At 40.1% G+C, this 19,772-nt stretch overlaps 1 protein-coding gene and 1 non-coding gene across 2 annotated transcripts in view; both read right to left on the minus strand.

The window, feature by feature from the left end:
- Positions 1–13,870, minus strand: part of LOC109479030 (low-density lipoprotein receptor-related protein 1-like) — a 100,535-nt gene extending 86,665 nt beyond the window's left edge. Inside the window, exon 1 of the mRNA XM_019780871.1 lies at positions 13,546–13,870. Coding sequence (XP_019636430.1) covers positions 13,546–13,624 — 79 coding nt within the window. The 5' untranslated portion in view covers positions 13,625–13,870. The remainder of the gene's footprint in view (positions 1–13,545) is intronic.
- A 3,972-nt stretch (positions 13,871–17,842) lies between these two features.
- Trnag-ucc lies at positions 17,843–17,914 on the minus strand. The gene has a single exon. It is a non-coding gene; the product is annotated as a tRNA-Gly (tRNA).
- Between the last annotated feature and the right edge of the window lie 1,858 nt (positions 17,915–19,772).

A 19,772-nucleotide genomic window follows, 5' to 3' on the forward strand; every position in this document is an offset into this window, starting at 1 on the left:
GGGGATAGAGATTCAATAGGAATCTCTTATATAAGGGACCCTACGGATTTACCGGGGGGAGGGCCGGTGCGTACGGGGGAGGGCCAAGGAAAATGAGAAGGGCGGGGGAGGGCCAAGGAAAAATAAGAGAAGGCGGGGGAGGGCCAAGGAAAACTTTTTATCACAATTCTTATACCTTTTCAATGCTTTGAGAAGTAGGAAAGTACACGCTATATGTCCTTGGCAGCCGGTCACGGAACCGAAAATGCGTGTGCGCCTTCGCCCGAAATTGGTCGCCCCCGAGTGTGATTGGTTTCTTCCATATCTCCCTTAACTCTGTTCGCCAAAATGGCGTCGTCGGAAAAAGATGTCGGTACAAAATCCCCGACATTTTCGTTCAGCCAAAAACGCAGCAACCTTCGTGAGCGTAGCAAAGTAGAGTCTTATTTGGTCTGAATACTGCCTATCGAGAACAACGCCGACCCAACAAACCGCCAGGTATTTTAAAAGCCAATCCCCGTCCTCGCAAATTTGCCCCATTTCCTTGGCCCGGCGGGCACGCTCAAGAGCCGGGAGCTTCCCACGGAATATTTCACTTCGTCGCGTGCCGCACTTAAATATCATATCAAACTATTAATAAATTATTGTTGATAGTATTAATTAGGATGTAGTTTCAGGGGCATTTGCATGCCCGTGTCGGACGAACCCCCCACAAGGCTCAAAGGTCCACTTTTTGGTCCACTTTTTATGTAAAGGTCCACTTTTTATGTAAAGGTCCACTTTTTTGTCCACTTTTTATGTAAAGGTCCAAGATTTTTCTTGAAAAGATGGACTGGAATCGTAGAAAAACTGCTCCCTTTGTCATTGAATAAAAATTTATCTCAGATTTTTTCTTGGAAACCCTCTCAAAAATGCACGAAATGCCATTTTAGAAGGTTAATTTTTCAAAATTTTCCGGGGGAGCATGCCCCCGCCTACGTCGCTCGAGGTCCCCTCAAGCAGTGGGAAGAACCCCCCCCCCCATTCAAAATCCTGGCTACGGGCATGATTTGTAATGTTTCAGAAAGGGGGGGAGGGCCAAGGAAAGTTTTCTTATAGTGGGGGAGGGCCAGGGAAAAAAAATAAATATGGGGGGGAGGGCCAGGGAAAACCTTTTCTGCCCGATTTCCTACGCACCGGCCCTCCCCCCCGATAAATAACGTACGGTCCCTAAGTGGTTTGCATTAGACCATAGTAGATCAAATCTCAAGTGTCTGGAACAAAATGTTGTATCCACATGATTGTGTGTAGAAATGTTTCCAATCCTTGTAAATTTACCAAGGAAATCAAGATTATATGTCTTTTCTTTAGCCATGCAAAGAATTTTGAAAGTTTGCTACCTACAGAATAAATTGTGCTTTGAATGGCATGTTAATCCTTGTGTTACATGTATGTGTATGGGGGAGGCACAGAATACTTGCACAAAGAAAAGATCACTTGAAGAGAAGTAGGGGTGACCCAGTATATCACTGGTAAAACCTAACATTGCAAACTTAGCTATGAAACTAGAAGGGTAACATTTGCAAAACAAAGCAAATGCATAATGTTTATCTTCGCATATGGTCTGCTTTATCAATTCTTACTCAAACACATTCATATATATGGTCAGACAGAAGTCTAAATCTCTCCTGCTATAAAATTGCAACATGATGTAACCCAACAATAGTTACCATAGTAACAGACAGTCTGGTTCAGGTCATTGACCTTTTGGGTTGGAGAAGAAGAAGAAGAAACATAGCAAAAACAGTATGTTTTCCTTTGGTAAATATAAAAAGCAGTATGCATTATGCTTCACCTCATTAGGGGATGACCTACATTATCCTGCTTGGCAGGATAAATATGGAATGTTGTTATATAAGCTTTCCTTCACCTGGAAACTTAACGGTTTGCCCCTTTGGAAACGTCTGTATCAGATAAAGAGTCCTTGGGACAGAGTTAGAGTTGACAGGGTCAGACGAGGTGACCCACTCAGCCTGTATTATGTCTTGCATGTTGCAAGACAGTTTGGAGCAAGTCTGGACTGACAGGGTCTGTGTATGGGATTATAGGTGGTGCCTTGGTCTAGTGAGGAAGCAATACCCCTTCTGGACCATTGGGTCATGGGTTCAAGTCCTGGCCTTTACTTTAACCTACAGTAGATGGCATGTCGAAATGAGAATCCACAACTCTTTTGAGTTTGGAGCAAGTCTGGACTGACAGGGTCTGTGTATGAGATTAGAGGTGGTGCCTTGGTCTAGTGAGGAAGCAATACCCCTTCTGGAACACTGGGTCATGGGTTCAAGTCCCGGCCTTTACCTTAGCCTAAAGGAGACAGCATGTCGAAATGGGAATCCACGACTCTTTGACCCAGCCTTTCCATGTACAAGTCTATCACTACTTCAGCTGTAACTAACCAAAATCTTTCCACCTCTGGCACAGTTTTAATGAGGAATATGTAATTACATATCCAAGGGCAGGGATGGGGGTAATGAGGAAACGTTGAAGTTGTAATTCTGTGTAAACTTGGAAGCCAGACAAGTCTGGAATAGACGTGTCTGTAACCCTAACTCTCACCAGTTTGCCTTCGGAAGTGATTGGTCATTAATTATCCGGATGAAGGCAACAGTGGTCATTGAAATTTTGATCCCTCTATTGTTGTGTTGGAATAAATTTCAATATTTTTTCTAGTATGATTGCTACCAACTCAGATTAACATTCATGACAAGACTGGAATGGATGTGTCAGTAACCGTAACTCTCACAAGTTTGCGTTTGGAAGTAATAGGTCATTAATTATCCTGAAAATTTGATCTCTCTATACCCATTGTGTTGGAATAAAGTTTAATATTTTACTATGATTACAGTACTACCAACACAGATGAACTTTCATGACAAGACTGGAATAGGATATAGCAAGGTCATGGATCAATTCTGTTGCAATCACGGGGCAACTCAATGTCTCAAGGGTTGACGAACACATGCTCATCACGTAGGATAGACAAGATAACGCCGGGTCGGGATGAGACTTGCATGCTATGCAGGGGTCACAAACCTCAACTGCTTTTACATATTAGCATTTCACATTGGGTTAAAACATAGTGGTCTTAACTACAAGAGGAAATTTTAAAGAAAAGGGGCAGTCATTTTTTTTTCATTAATATAGAACAAGCTTCAACAAGCCTTGCAGTGACAAATTTTGCCTAATTTCAGTTTAGTTTGTTATGATTTATGTAGTTATGATATATGGTTATTGTATCTTTACGAGCTAATAAACACTTTATGAAATTGCAACATTTTGATAGTCAACAAATTGCACATTTAGATTCACTAACACTATGTCACATAAGATGAAACCATTACGCCATTTATGGTTCTACCCATAAGCATTATTCAAAACGTGACATCTCCCAATAAACTCCCATTAGTGGGAAAAATCGTTCATGTGCTCTGCTGCGGTTATCCATAATCAAATTTATCGTACATCCAACGCAATAAGACGGTCTGGACCAATTTCCATGTATCACTTCACACTTGAAAATTATCAGGGCACTACAAATACAAGCATGTAAATTACAATGATCGTCTTCGTACATAAATAAACCTGTCATGTACAGTATCTGCTTTATTGCAAATATCCTGCTGCTATCACAGCAATTTTGGCAAACAAAAGAGACTATCCATTAAAACGCACACAAGCAACCCATATCAAAGACCTTGCAGCAAGAGAAGACATCCTGATTAAATTTTCTGGCTGGGGGCTTCAGGCATTTTACCACTCTGTGACCTGTATGACAGGAGTTCCCTTCTTTATATTCCAGTCACATTTCCTACGTCTACAGGCAATTCTGCAATCTGTGGCTTCATTTGCCCCTGCCTTCCCTTGTGGATGATTCCAGAGCAGCTATAACTCAAGTCGAATCATTGGAATTATATCACGCTTCTCAACGTAACCTTATACACCTGAAAGCACCTCTGGTGATAGATACGAAACAACCAAATCTTCTTCCCACTGCAGGCTTCATGCATTTAGAGTAGTTGTCAACCTACATTTCAAAAATCAGCAATTTGTCTTCAATCTACATGTACAAATTACAGCGAGGTTACAACTTTAATTGTGAAATACGGTTTGTTATATGTGTGCTCTCAGGCAAATCGTCAAACATTAATTATTACATGCATCAAACTAGACATTAATTCAGAAGCACAGATTGCTGGGAAGCATAATTTCTTCCGTTCATGTCAACTGAATTTTCAATAACATTCGTTCTGAAACCACTGGGCGTTTTTTTCCTGCAGGAAATTATTGACTATTATATTAAGCATACGTATTCCTGAGACGAAAATCATTACTGTTACCATTACCTCTAATTTGCAAGTCATCTATATATTAAACCACAAACAAATAGACAACCTTCTTGGTAATGGTAAATAGAGCTTGCACTTTTTTTATGCACTACGGTAGTCCCTGGCTTCAATTCTAGTCTTCGCAGCAAGACCCAATGCTCACACTGGGCAATCCTGTATTAAGTATTGATACAATCACTGCATTGCAGCAGTCTGGGGTGTTGCTTGGGGTCCTATCAATCTTATAAGCCGAGGGTCTCCATTGAAAATCTACTATTCAATGCAGCATGACTAACGGGAATGAAGAAATCACTATAATCCTGTTACAATGGGACACACCCCATTTAGATAGGGACTGAATAGGCTGGTTTAAATCGGGTTTTCAGTCTAGTTTCTCCAGGAAACCTGTTTACATCACTAGTTTTAGGATTTCTAACTTGAAAGGATTTCTTAATTTGCTTTGTAAACAGAACAGAAATTAGGTTCGAAACCCTTTCCAAAAGGTCCTCGACTTTTTCAAGAACTTATTTTCTTATTCTGCCAAGACCTGTTTTAACGATTTGTTTCCTATAATTGGTACAATGGTCACTCTTTCACAACAAATCAACTTACATAGACTTCTGGAAAAGTCACCGCAACAAATTTCACTGTGTGTGCTAGCTTTGATGGCCAACTTTCACACATCTACTTAAAATAAGTTAAATCAGGGTAGAAATTGATAGGCATGGATGGATGCCAGCAGACGGAGTGTTTTATACCATGACAGGTGTTTCAAGATTAAGCCAATTTGGAGTGTGTCATCACTTGGACATGGTTGTCTGTATACATACTGTACAGCTCAAGAGACTGAATAATAACTAGGCAACACCAAATCATTTCTTTGGATATTTAAGGGGAAACATATTGTACCAAACATAGCATATTGTATGAATCTTTGTGAAACTTTTGTTTACTTGGGGATAACCATTGAACAACCAATACATACAAGCAGAAATCATTAATAAATAAGTATATTTTTTAAGTTTTGTGTGTTTCGTTGTCTTTGAAATTATATTATAATTTACATCATGAATTATATTCGAATCATAAAGGCATAGGTTATACAAATACAAATTATGTTTGGTCATAATTCTAAAATGCTATGTCAGAATTGATATCATCTGCCATGGGCAACATTCTGATGCAACATTGACCAAACATCAGAAACCGTTTTGCGAAGGCGCAGTACGTGCTGCCAACGTGCTTGGAAAGGGAGCCACAGCAAAAAAGACAGCATCTTTGTTCCTAGCTTGATACAGCAAAAACGCCCAGCTGTTGCTCAGTTTTTGTATCAAACAGAACCGAGCACAAAGGTGCCAGCCAAAATAAAGAAGCCAGCTTGCACTGTGCCCATGTAAACGTCTACAGAAGGTTAGGTAAACGTACAGCCACCTTCCCCTGTACAATAGAACACCTCCCAAGCTGACACACTACATCAATACAGGCCCGAAGTCTTCACACAAAAACGTCACTGACTGGGGACATGTGTTTTCACGTTTAATCTGTACATGTGAGTCATAATGTGGACTTCTGCACAAGTTGTCAGTCCGTACATGTTACACACAGAATGGCAACTTGGCTCTCAAAAGAGACCATGTTCCTGCTTCTGTATGCTGTTCCCAGTATACATTTCTTGAAGAACAGACACCAAGGAGGGAAGACAATTGAATTATATGAAAGAAGCAATATCAATATACTTTAAATTAAATCAAACTTCCTTGTTGGAAGTTTGCACAGTTGATAACAGTTTTCCACACTTCTCTTTCCTGATGTCTTCATATTGTTGTGTAACTTTCTGGAACCCATGCATATTCCTTTGCGTATGAAACCAAGAATCGTCATGTTACTGCCTAAAAACAAACGCCCACCACCAAGACCCCACAGACTTGTGTAGGTTCTCACTTCAGGCATCTTTGTATGACTCAGAGAATACTGACAGAACACAGATGTCCTGATGAAAGATGAAAAGAAGATGTTCCATAGTAAATCTGTCCAATCCTCTAGCCAATTTGATACTGCCTTTGCAGCCACTGAAGATCTGCTTGGAGATTATGTGCCACTGCCACCTCTTGCTTTCAGAAGATCACTGCTGGTTGTGGGAGGGGGGTACATGTATATCATCTCAACAACTTCTACAATATGTTTCGGTTCTACCAGGCTGCTATCAGCATAACATACAGTCAACACAGGAAGTGTGGCCTTTATATTTCTCATGCCTAAGCTATGTCTCAGCAGGTACCAGTTCAGACTGGTAGTAACCACCTCCAGTTGGCAACAATCATTTCTCCAATGAGTCAAATATACTGGTATGTCCCAGATATTCAGACATAGTTACTGGCCAAGTAACCTGCTCACTGACATATAAACAGACCAGTGCCAAAACCTTCAACAAGTTTGGCAGAGAAGGTGGCAATTTATGCTTCTTAGATAACCAGACTAGATTTCAAAATTTTACAATTCCTATTTTGAAATTGCAACTAATGAATTTCATCAAAGAGATTAAAACATGTTTTATTTAACCATTTTATGTACTGGTAGTGGTAACATATTGTAGAGGGTAGTCTTCCAAGAAACTGGGTAGGGATACTCTATATTGACTTTACACATGCAGAACTTTACATAAAAGATTAACAGCCCTGTACTACTTTATAAAGCTCTGAGCTTCCATGAAATCAGATAAAGTGGAGCCAAAATTAATTCTTTATATAATAGTAAAACAAAGTAAGAAAGCCCAATGTAACATCTGTTATACAATACATAAAATGACAAGAACCATGCATGTGACATATCAAATGTTACTATGGTAATATGTCAGTACAGTACAGAAATACATGTTATAATATTTACAAAAAATGATTACTGACTGTAGCAAAATAAATATGGTAACAGATTGTTTCGACATGCACCATATGCAAACCAAACCAAGCAAGCTGTTCTGATCAATTTTGACTCACACATCCAAATAAGGAGATCTTCCCAAACAAATTCCGACAGAAGGCAGAGCTCTGTTTCCATGGTAACGGTGACAGCTTAGTATGATTTGTTGCCATAGCAACTGTAAATCCCTGTTCAGGCCAATTACGGAGCTTATGTGGTATATGGTTATCGGCTGTGGTCTATAAAATAACGAGCATGCCGCAAATCTTGTTTACTCCTCTGTAAACATACAGTGGCTGCCTGTAACATGAAATTAATGTATAGCACCATATGGTAGTTATTTCTGCCCCATAAATATGTAAACATCGTACAAATAATATGCAGTAGGTGCTGTGCATGTGTGTGTCTGTGCATAGGCATTTGGCATTGAAAAAAAAAGGTTTATAAATATATTTTCAGTGCTTCCACAAATCTTGTTTACTCCTCTGTAAACACACAGTGGCTGCCTGTAACGTGAAATTAATGTATAGCACCATATGGTAGTCATTTCTACCCCATAAATATGCAAACAACGTACAAATAATATGCAGTAGGTACTGTACATGTGTGTGTCTGTGCATAGGCATTTGGCATTGAAAACGAAAGGTTTATGAATATATTTTTCAGTGCTTTTCCAATCTATTATATCTATCTTGCTAGTTTTAATGTGCTCGGATATATATTTCTTGGTCTAACAAAGCCAAAAATAGCTGCTGTTTATATCTTTATCAGAACCCTACTGTACATACACATAGACAAGCTGATTTGCTGTTTGTATACACTAGTCTATCCCTACAGACTATAACAGTGTTTACACTTGTTACAATCAAAGGAAGCTGATGCTACCTGAGACCTCCCCAAAACCCTGACCTCACAGGGGCAATGGAGAGTGTTTTAAATTAAAGACCCTCACTTTAGGGTCCCAAACTGTCAAAGTTCAAGGTTTTGAATAACACAAACACTGTAGTGATAATGCAATATGGAGTCTGTGGATTACAATGCATGTTACAACTCAGTACCTTTGTTGTGTTTTCTACAATTCTAAGAAATCAGGATATTCTGTATCTGTATCTGTACAGCCGATATTGGCAGCAAGCTATATAGTATATTATATAACAAAAAATGACTTATTACACCTAGCCTTTGCACATCTAACTGTAAGTGTCGTTTAAAAAACTACAGTATCTAGCGATGATACCCTTCCTACTGAACATGATCCTACAATTTATAAAACGAAGAGGAAGGGTGGGGAAAAGAAGGAATGAAACTAGAAAGGCCAATATTTGCTTTGGAGCAAATACAGCGATGGGTTCACCACATTTTACGACATGGCAGGGAAAGAATGGGAAACACAAGGGAAAACAATGATTTACATTGATATAACTATAATATGAAGTAAAATACAACTAAAACAACAGTTGGATAGCTATTCCCTACTTTATTGGTTAGGATTTTTAATTGCATAATGCAAACTGTTGATTTTCAAAATAAAAAAAACGTCCATGCCCGGCATTCCACTGCTGGAGCAGGAAAGCTTGAAATACCTACCAAAACACTTGAATACAGACATACTGTCAGTATGGAAATGCTTCTGTGCAGGTGTTAATCAAGTTAAATCCCAACAGCCAATCAGCAAGAAGTATAGAGGAAAGCTGCATGCCTATTGGTTGATGCCCTGCATTCCATTGTGATGACTCATGTCCAAACGTGGTAAACAAGGCACCCTAACACAGTAATACATTTGCTATAACACAGCCAAAAAACTCAAATAAAACCATTCTAAAAGCCTGTATCACAATAATTTAAAAAACGCCTAGGGGTATTTGCCCACTGTACCTCCATACCAAATTTCAGGACCTTGGGCCCTAAAATGAAGAAGCTGAATCCATTTAAAAAATGGCAGGAGGAGAAGGAGGAGGAGGAGAAGAAGAAGAAGAAACATCAGAAAAAGCAATATGGTTTCACCACACCACTTCGTGGTGTGGTGAACCCATAAAAAATGGGTGGGGAAGGAGGTGGGGTAACTATTACCAGCAACAATGCATATTCATTAGCATCCAGTCGTTTATAGTCTTTTCATCACCCAAGGACTCACTCACAATTGATGTGTATCTGTCAGAACAATTATCATGTAGCTGAATGGCTCCTGTGTGGCATTCATTCAGGCATTGTGAATTCTCATTCATCTTTTCCATTTGTTTACAAATGACAGGGCATAGTAGATGCAAACACAGAGGTATCACTATCATTATTGTTGTTACAGCATGGTTAGGCTCTATTTATGTTGTTAACACAGCATCTGTGTGGTAACGTTACATGGCTTTCTATGCTTGTGCTTTACAAGAATCGAAGTTGAAAAAGCACAATGGAATGAGAATTGGAATTAGTGCAAAGGTAAACCACAGTACAAGACAATGTTCAAGGTTCGTATTCCTTGAGAAATTTGTAAAATTCTCAGTCAGGGTTGTTTGTTTAGTGTCTTGTCATTGGCATGTAACTCAAGCAACGCAAGGCTACTGTTTGGTTTTTCCTAATGTTTAGCTGCAAGCCATTGATTTTGTCATTGAGGCATAGAAAAGCTGTTGCACGCAGTTCAAAAACGCACTTCACAAATTCATACAGAAATATTGATTTATACAGATAAACAAACATGCACAAGATTTCTACATTTGGATCAATATCATTTAGAAACATTTCCATACCACATATTCCAACCCCTTTTTTTTCCAAAAGCAGTACCCACAATCTTCATACTCCACATCAATTAGAATTTATAGGAACTGTAATGTTATTGAAACTGGAACTGGAACTGTATGTGGCTCTTTTTACAGATAACAACATATGCTTATGATTCCCCTCCCCACAAAAGTAACACATTGGTGACCTCTTTCACAAGCCCTTCTTTCAGGTCAACGCACTCCAGCAGCCCTCTGGAAAAGATTGCATCAGCATCCAAATTATGCCTACAAGCATGCAACGTTTGTTAGGTAAGGTAAGAAAGGTAGAGGGTTGCATCATGTAATCTATGTTTGCACGTGAAAGTTGTTCAATGGTTCCCTTTCATATCTAGTTGTAACACACAGTGCAGAAAGGAATTCTTGTTATTTCTGTAACAAGATTTTGGATGTACACAAGGAGGGCTTGCCCTTCATCCATCCATATAAAAGCTGAATGTGTTTTGAGTTCAGAAGCAATACAATTTGACCAACTCGCACAGGATCCCATGGTCATTAGAACTTAACTATCTAGAATAAATGCCCAAGGTACTGGTGTGAGTTGAGTTGGGTTGAAACACTTTTTTGTTCTCAACACGAGAGCTAGTTATTTGTCCCCTAATATTGACACTGTGATGTAAGTATGTGGGTGTTGTGCATGATAATGATAAGATCGTGCCAGGCTTGAAAGCCACGTGGTTTGCAGACAGTGAATTCATTGTCGTCTGGCCATACAAAAAAACTAAAACCTTGACCTTTGAAAAATGTACAGATAATGTAAATAGTACTGCAACAAGACTTGCATAAGAAGTGGACCTTGTAGTACACCTACCTTTTATAATGGAGTTCCCTTTCTTTTATACAGTTAATGTATCACATCGTAAACACATAAAGGTCATTCTTTTCCTATAGAAATTACCAAATAATTTAAGTAAGTGGGAAAATTAACACTTTGAAACAGTACAAGACCGTGTCAAGAGACAATAATTTTATAGCAACAGTGATGCTACAGTCTAATGATCTTTCTGCATTTTGTAATTTCTCCATCTTTGCAGTAGTGACTTTCTGGGTAACCCTTGTTTGTTTACAGTTCAAAATCAAAACATTCTCCAAACCATTAGGTAACATTACCCTTACACAAGTTGGTCAGATGACCTACTTTCATTATTTCTCACTTCAAAAGGAGCCGGACAATTAAAGTTATGCCTCTGGGGACAGAAATTTTGATGATGATTAGTCTTCATAAGTCTACAGATGACCCATGATACTATTCAACCCCCTCCCACTTGTTTTGTTCTTTCCTATAACAAAGACCTTCTTTTCATCTGGTCAAACATGTGATCTTCTAGACAATTCCTAGTTTTTCTTGGCATTGGTACAAAAACAACATCCTATTATTATACCAAGTAAGCAATAAACAAAAATACGCCAATACTCAAGCAACTGGATCAAAATCGTACCAGAACTGAACCAAAGTCATATCCAGTTGCTTGAGTAACAGTTTTTTGGCATATCTTATTGCCTGAATGTCTAACCTTCACCGACATACATTTGTACTTACATATAAACATAAATACATTTAGTGTAGCATGAAACCTGCAAATTCATGATACTGAGAAGTTCTATCTGGTGCCCTTTTTGTCCTTTAGGCCTGAGCACTCATCAGGTTTGAGTCACATGAGTCTCTCTCACATTACAGATAAGCTTGTGACTGTAATAGGGATAAGGTTGTCAGACATAAAAAGAAACGTAGATCCTATTTGCGTGTCTTGTGACTTGGCCGCCAGCCAAAAACGGGGCAATCACTTTATATTTTACTACGCCAAAGACCACACGTAAGGCATGGCGTACCACGCGAAGCTTTGATCATCAGAAATTGAGCAGCAATGGTGTCAGTGTTCATAACACACTAATGAATAAACGTTCAATCCTTGAACACTGTAGCCAGAATGGCTACCAATTCCCTAGTCATCAAAAAGCAATTGCGTTTACTGATAAAAGCTCCTACAAGATAACATTTACAAATACTAGTTGAGCAGCATTGCGGACTGTTTTGGAATCGCCTATGACCTTTCCTCTGCAATTTCTATTCACAAAAGCAACTTAAAATGCGACTACACCGAAGCTGTGATATCTTTTACTTGCTTCAAGCACAGGGCACTACACATTGTAATTCCAGCCACTCTCTGCTATACTGTTTGCATGTTAAACACTTGTAGGTGAAAAGTACCATATATTCTAAACAGTTCTGCAATCCAGACAAGAAACACTGCTATACAGCTAGGTTTACAAAATCCAGGGTTGGAATCGTGGTGTTTGATTGATGCAAAGGTGCGGCTGTTTAACCTGGAAGGTCCAGCCAAAATACAAATGAGGGGAGTTTGCCATGTCAAACAAGTCATCAGGAAGTGCCCCGGTAATACTACACCACGGCTTAGCTATTAACTCAAACACAAACACAACAAAATAATCACTGATACCACAAAAGGGCTTGTGGTGGGTGAGGAAAAGACAACATAGATTATAACTGATTTGCACATAATTCGGATTACACAGCTAGTAGAGAGGGTGTGCTCTAATCTTATGTCACTTTCTCTGTTCTTTATCTATTGTTTTATCAGTAATTACAATATTGACACTTGATGACTGCTCCTTGTCAAAATATGGAGAGGGTGAAGCAATACTAACACTTAACTGTGCTGGTTTAGAAAAGGCGGATGTGTAGGAGTGTTGTTTGATTTGAGGATTATTTTGCGACATGTTTTAAAATCCCCCCCCACCCCTCTTAAAACATATGGGAAGGTGAGTTGTGTTTACTAACAAATTATAGGTGCTACAATCAAGGTAGAATATGTTACGTGGCGCACGTTTTAAGATCAAATCCCCACGGAATTCAAGAAGACTTATGGATAATCCAAGCAAATTTATTCAATCTGTTCGAGCCCAACTTGGCGTCGGGATTCTATTAAGGGTAATTTACAGAGAAGCGAAAGGCTTTAACTTGGCGTTTCAATTTATTGCAATCTTGCGGAAAAAATATTCTCAAAACCAAGAGACCACTTCGGCTATTAAATACAAACCCGTAATTGCGAGTTATTCTTGGAATTCAAGCGATAAGTATTGCAGATTTTTGTGGTTTCAGACCGTACGAAAAAGACCTCACCCCCCACCCCCTTTTCCCTCTGTATCTGTAATCGACACGTTCGTACCTAGCAGACGATACAAACCTAGACTGCGGGATCAGTTGTAGAAACACTTGCAGACATTACATCAGAGTTGGTAGGAAATTACATCAATGCCCGACAGAAGGACCTAGAGGGGGACTTAAAATGATGATATTTTGGCGCCCGAAGAAAAACGATAGCTCGGTCATGTGCCTGCTTGCGGTCGTGAATTCCAGCATGCATGTACAAAATGGCGCATGGCGGCCCAACCATGCCGTCCCAACCAAAACAAAGCCCTTAACTCGGCTCCCCTGCCCCCTTAACAGCTCATATTGCGCTAATAAACCGCAGGTGGGTTACCGATCGCCTCACCTTGCCCGTGGGCGGCACTGATGACCGAGAAGCACAGGACAGCCGCGGTGAGTAGTCGGCGGGCTCCCATCGTCTGCATGCGCTATACGGTGTCGCCAGTCCCGCGCCGTGCCACTTTGCCACCGTCCAACTCCCGGCTAAATATCCGGTTCGCGATGGCTTCCTTTCGCAGCACGGATGCCTCTAACGCTCTCGATTCCTTCCTCGATAGCCCCACAGCGGGATTTTAGTCCAGATATCGGCAAATATCAACAACCGGAGGCTGGGAAAGTCGGCCCGTTCCGAGCCCAGGCTGTTACGAGTGTATATCTCTTACCGGAGACAATTAGCTTTGCCACGTGACCAGTGTCAGTGACGTGACGTAGCAAAGCGTGAAAACTTGGCGCGAAATTGCCACGTGGTAGACAAGAGCTCATTGTGACCACACCCTCTAGATAATAAAATTCAAAAATACAATCTACAATCGCAATATGCGATTGCATAAGTCCCACATGATACATTTGTTCTTGCCATTGCGAGATGGAATATTTGGCGGGAACAGCGCTATCGCACGCGTGACCTGCTTTCTCGGTTTCAGATCCTGTGTTATACAAGTGGCCACACCCAGACCACAGGCTCTAAAATCATTTTATGTAAGCACATGTAATAATAAGAAATCACATCCTTTCACATATTTCATTTTTCAACTGAATTTTCTGCATTTTTAGAGAGTTTGGCTGAACGAAGCAGTTACGCGTAGCATGCATAAGACAGTGTCCATTGTAGGCCTCCTCTTAATTATGGATACTGCCGGTTTTCGTAAGAACCTATAATCCGTTCGACCACTTTTCGTAACACCCGCTACTCCTAGTAACCAGAGGACCGCACACAGATCACTTTCTGATTGTCACATCACTGCTGGACGCTGAAACCCCATGAGTTTTCAGGCATTCTTGTGATCTCCTGACTTAGCAGATTTTTTGTGGCTGCAAAACAGTGTCAAATTGGCCGGGCAGTATCAATTTGCCAGGCATTTGTCATCCAATCTTGCAAATTGGAAGGCGTAAAAAAATAGCAGTACAGAAAATTAATCCCGATTTAAAAAAAAAGGCTAAAAACAAATCAAAAAGCAGAAGCCGAAACCTCTGCTTGGAGAACAGCATTCTTGTTTCCGGCCATAAATATAGTTTGTTTGGAAAGAACACAGAACACGAAATTCAAACTGTTGTCATGACTTGTAAGCTGATACGTGAAGCGGAAAGGCCACTTCGTTTATGTCCATCTGGAATCATTAAAAAGTTATAAAATAGGACCAAGCAAATAAAAGTGCTGAATAAACATTTACCTTCTGTCTTTGTTGAAAGCAAAGGCACTGAAACTCAATTTTGAGATGCAATTTTTTTTTATTTTAAATTTACCCACAAGAAATTAGGTATCACTGTTACCTTCCTTCTAGCATATCCTTATTGGTTCTATCACGCTCTGTTTAGTCCTGCAAGTCCCACTTGTGAGAATGTCCTCAAGCAATATATCCATCACGTGAAACATAATAACTTGTATAACAGGTGACACATCACTTGTTATAACACTCTGTTCTAGGGCATTAGAAGAACGAAGGAGGGAATAGACTGTATCCCACCAGACCTTTGTCTATGGAGTCATTCGATATTTGTCCATGCCCTTATTCAGAATTCCATAGACCCTGCTACACTAGCTAGCTATGTGTTGTATAATGTGCGATGCGAGACATAAATTCCACGAGTTTTGTTTCATTTCAATTAAAGATAAATTTCCAGTCAAAAGAAATACATTTATTTCTAAGTACGGACATCTGACAAACGTGTTCTCCGATATAAGGGTACAACAAATTCAGCACAGCTAAAAAAGCTTAAGGTATGACCTTTCCCTCTATGGCGATATGTGCTAGAAAATTACTGTGTGACGACATTGAAAATGTACAACCGACTAAAAACGCGCTGTAAACATACATAGGTCACGACACTGTGAAAGGGTTTAACCCAGTAAAGTCGCAGGTTTCCTAGAATCTCGGCGGCACCGTGCACTTCCTGCTTCCGCACCGGTTTTTGGAGTTCGACCTCTGAGACAACATGAAACCTGACACCCCGGGATTTCGGCGGAGAGGTCACTAGCGGTCACGGCCTCGCTTCGGGTTGGGAAACTGTACCACCCAGAGCAAGGTCGTGGTCTGCAGAGGGCCTCAAAAGGACACGCCCCTTTTTTTTTTCAGTAATCCTAGCCCCTACCAGGCTTTGGGAGACGGTTGGAAAGAGTAGAAATTGGCCAAATAGGGTGCGGTAAAATGCATACTCTCTACCTAAACAACTCCCTCGGCATGTTATCTCTCTATTTGGCCAATTTCTACTCTTTCCAGCAGTCTCCCAAAGCCTGGTAAAGGCTAACGAAATCCGGCATTGCTGAGGTATTGAGGGCTCATTTTTCCATATAAGAGAGACAAATGATATGCGAAGGAGAGAGGAATACTCGTATCTTATTTGTAGCAAGGACGTTCAACACACGTGCACGTCCTTGGTTGTAGCCTCTACCAGGCTCTAGAAGCGTCCAGGACCGGCAAACTATAGTTACTATACTCCTTTTAGCAAACTAACTCCCCTGACATGTTGTCTGTCTATTTTGACCAATTTCTACTCTTTCAAGCCTCTTCTGAAGCCTGGTAGAGGCTATCCAACTTGTATAGCTCATCAAAACGCACAAGACCACAACGCACCAACCCAAGCCAACTCCCTTGCACCCTAGCCAACACACATACATGGCTCTACTCCGCAGCAAAGAGAGCTGGGAGACTCAACAAAGTGTATTTATTTATGCTCCTTCTTATGTCATTATTCCAGCAGACTAAACTGCATCAACCGTTCAACGTTGGCTGGACACTGTCTGGCCATGGAGTTATAAGTGTAGAAGGCCTTTCCCTTTTAACTCCATGGTCTGGCAAATAGATACTGCCTATAACAATATCTTTGCAGCCACAAAAAGAGCTGCTTGGAGGTTAGCGCAGGGCTAGAATGATTGTCATGACATTTTTTATATAAAGTCAGTCCATTATTCAGCTTATTTGGCAAATTTCTCCTTTTTTTGCAATAATTCTGGTAGATACTAGTTCCTGGGCGTATTCGGTACCGGTATTGGCATAGTACAAAAACTGCGTGATCTGAAAAGGCGACTGTTCTATAGAGAGGGCGGCGTAGGTGTAATCGTTACAGTGGGGGGGGGGGCGTGTGAATGTACGGGAAGATGTGTAATCAGCAAAACACAGCAATATCAAAACGTTATCGGCTCCGAGTTTACTGTGAACATCTTCTTGATGTTCAGTGAACAAAGAAATGGCAGACTCGACGGAGAGCCCGATTACAAAGTCTGTACAGGAAAGTGTGGGGTACACAACGTGGGCTTTCCTCATGACAGCGTGGCTTCTCTGATACAAGTCTTGATCTGGTGGGCGTCTGTCAGAGAAGCCAGGTTGTCAGATCTCGTTTCTTCTGATCTGACAACCATGCGTCCAATTCCGTTCATTTTCTTGATCTCTAAATCAAAGACAATCCCCCATATAATCCCGCTGACAACTGATCGTTTGAGACAGCGGTCCCCTGTACAGCCTAATTAGCGCCATGTTCCCAACACGCGTCTGTGCGGAGTCGTGCAGGGAGTGGGCGGGCGTGTATTAGTCTGGTTAGCCTCCACAGCAGGCAATCAGCTTTTAATAGCCTCCATCAGGCCTTCCTGTACTCTCCAAGCAGAGGTTTTGGGTTTGGGGTTATTTTTTGGCGTGTTTTAAGCTTTTTTATAGTTTTTTTTTTTTTTTTTGCACTGGAATTCCACCCGGCAGAGTTAAAGCGCCACCTAGCGCTTGTAATAGAGGTAACGTTACATGTACAGTCTTCAAATATTCTTGTGCCCACATATTTGTATTGGTGGTTTGGGAAATTGGAAAAGAGACAAAAAATCTCAAACTGTTGATTCTGAGAATTACAACAACATTTTGAACATTTCTCTTTTTTTTATCCCTGATCCCACTGAACAGTTTGACTCCTCATTGATTTGCATTTTGTAATTTGCCGGAAAATACTTTATTTCTCAGAATTTATCTTATAGAAAATAAAGAGCAGAAAATCCCAACGTAAAATCCCTTGTCGCAAACGTTCAAGTTTTACATAAATGATATGTTTTCTGCTACAATGTGTAGTACGTATGCACTGGTCCATTTAAAAACTCAAATACAGGCCCGGTTTTATAAACGCCAAAGACGGAAAATTAAGTTTCGAGCGCCAAAAAAAAATGCCGCTGCGTTGGCCGGGAATCGAACCCGGATCTACTGCTTGGAAGGCAACAATGCTGACCATTACACCACCAACGCCGTCCTGTTTGAATATCTGGTCACAGCGGAGTAATCCAAACCGTTTACCGGTACGTGAGAAAGACACATATGGTTTGTATTCACAAAACATCCTGCCTGAGGTGGGCAATCTGCGCGCGGGGACACATAGGGGAGATTCAGTAAACATGTGGAATGAGGCGAGTGTCAGCAGGGACTCACCAGGATGTATTGAAGGGGATGTTCGAATTATTACTGGTTGTATCAGAAATTGATTTTGAACATAAAATCTACCGATTTTACAGTTACTGGCTACTGAACATTACATGTCTAGTAGTAGCTGTAACCAATTGATTTTTAACCTCCTTGCTCTAACCATATAAAGAGAAAACAATGCAGTTAAGCACTTTAACGCTTTAATGCACAATTCTGCCTTCTAACAGCCAATGCAGTGCTTGGAATGGCCAGATCGACAGAGGAGGTTAAGAATTAGCCAGGGTGGCTTAGAAGAGACAGAGTGAAAGACGTTTCACTTACTGACCAAAAAAGGCTCAGGAACATTGTCCGAAAAAAAAAAGCTCAGAAACAGTCAAATTTAAACGGGCTATACACAGTGCCACGCACATCAAGTTTTCCTTGCCTGCTACCCAGTCTTTGTGGTCTAATACAATTTTTTCAAGATGCTACTTGTGATCGTTATTTCATTACTTGCAATTCTTCTTCTAAGTACATTCCTCAAAGAGGTGAACCATAATGCTTTCTTTTATTAGCTTAGCCATTGCCATGCAGCTTTGTCTGTATCCAAGCACACTTGGTCACCCCTACTCTTCTTGAAGTGGCCATAAGTGTGTTAGGTTCTTTTACTGGCAATGATCTGCAATTAAAACATAATTTTTCTACAATTTCAGAATGTGTTTTACATGAAATGATGACTCATTTCAAGGTATAAAATGATAAAATCCATCAATCAACAACTCATGTCCCTTTGTAATACATCCTTCTGCACTGTCCACTGGCATAATTTGTTGGCATCAAAAATGTGCCTTTTCAACTCTACTCAATTCAATTTCAACTCTACTCTTTACCCATAAATCATAATGTAAGTAACTCTAATAAGTCAAAAAGGAGGAGTAGAAAAAATAAGACATGTATGTTGCCAATAATGGCACTGACATGATTGTGTAAAATACAAAGGTTTAAAAGTTCTGAAAGTTTTGCAATGTACAAAATGTAGAATGATCATTAATACCTTACAATAATCATCATAGGTTCATAGGAAACTAAAAAACATCTAAAAAAACATCACCAATGCTTTTCTCAAAGTTATACAATGTAGAAATAACATTGTGCATTGTTACAATAAAGTGGTGCTTCACAATCTAAAAATGACCAATGTCCTCTCCTCTCAAGTTTACATTTCAAAGTTGTTTTAGTTGCCATGAATTGGGGTGTGTGAAGTCACATGTCTTATTATAAAGTCTTGTTTGCCAGACTGGACAAAGCTTTTTAAACAATGTCATTGATACTAGGAATGTTAGGAATACATGTATTAGGAATACTACTGGGGTTTTTCTAGAAAAATTTAGCATGAGGGAGCAGATCGCAAGCATGGCGAGAGAGCGAAGTGACCAAGGGATTTTTTTATGAGAGTAACACAGTTTGTAATGCTAGAATGCATTGTTGTATTCTGTTTAACATCCATGTTTAACACCAGGGTCCATAATATCGCCACCTTGAGAAAATAGTGTGCTTTAAGCTATTTTTACTGCAACATACTTTTGGTATGAACTCCTGCACACCTCAAATGTACATACCTAGGGTATGTTGCAGTAAAAATATCTTTAAGCCCACTTTTTCTCAATGTGGCGATAATATGGACTATGGTGATATTATGGACACA

The sequence above is a fragment of the Branchiostoma belcheri genome, unplaced genomic scaffold, assembly GCF_001625305.1.
Source record: "Branchiostoma belcheri isolate BF01 breed outbred unplaced genomic scaffold, Haploidv18h27 scaffold46, whole genome shotgun sequence".
In the NCBI taxonomy this organism is placed as follows: Eukaryota; Metazoa; Chordata; class Leptocardii; order Amphioxiformes; family Branchiostomatidae; genus Branchiostoma; species Branchiostoma belcheri.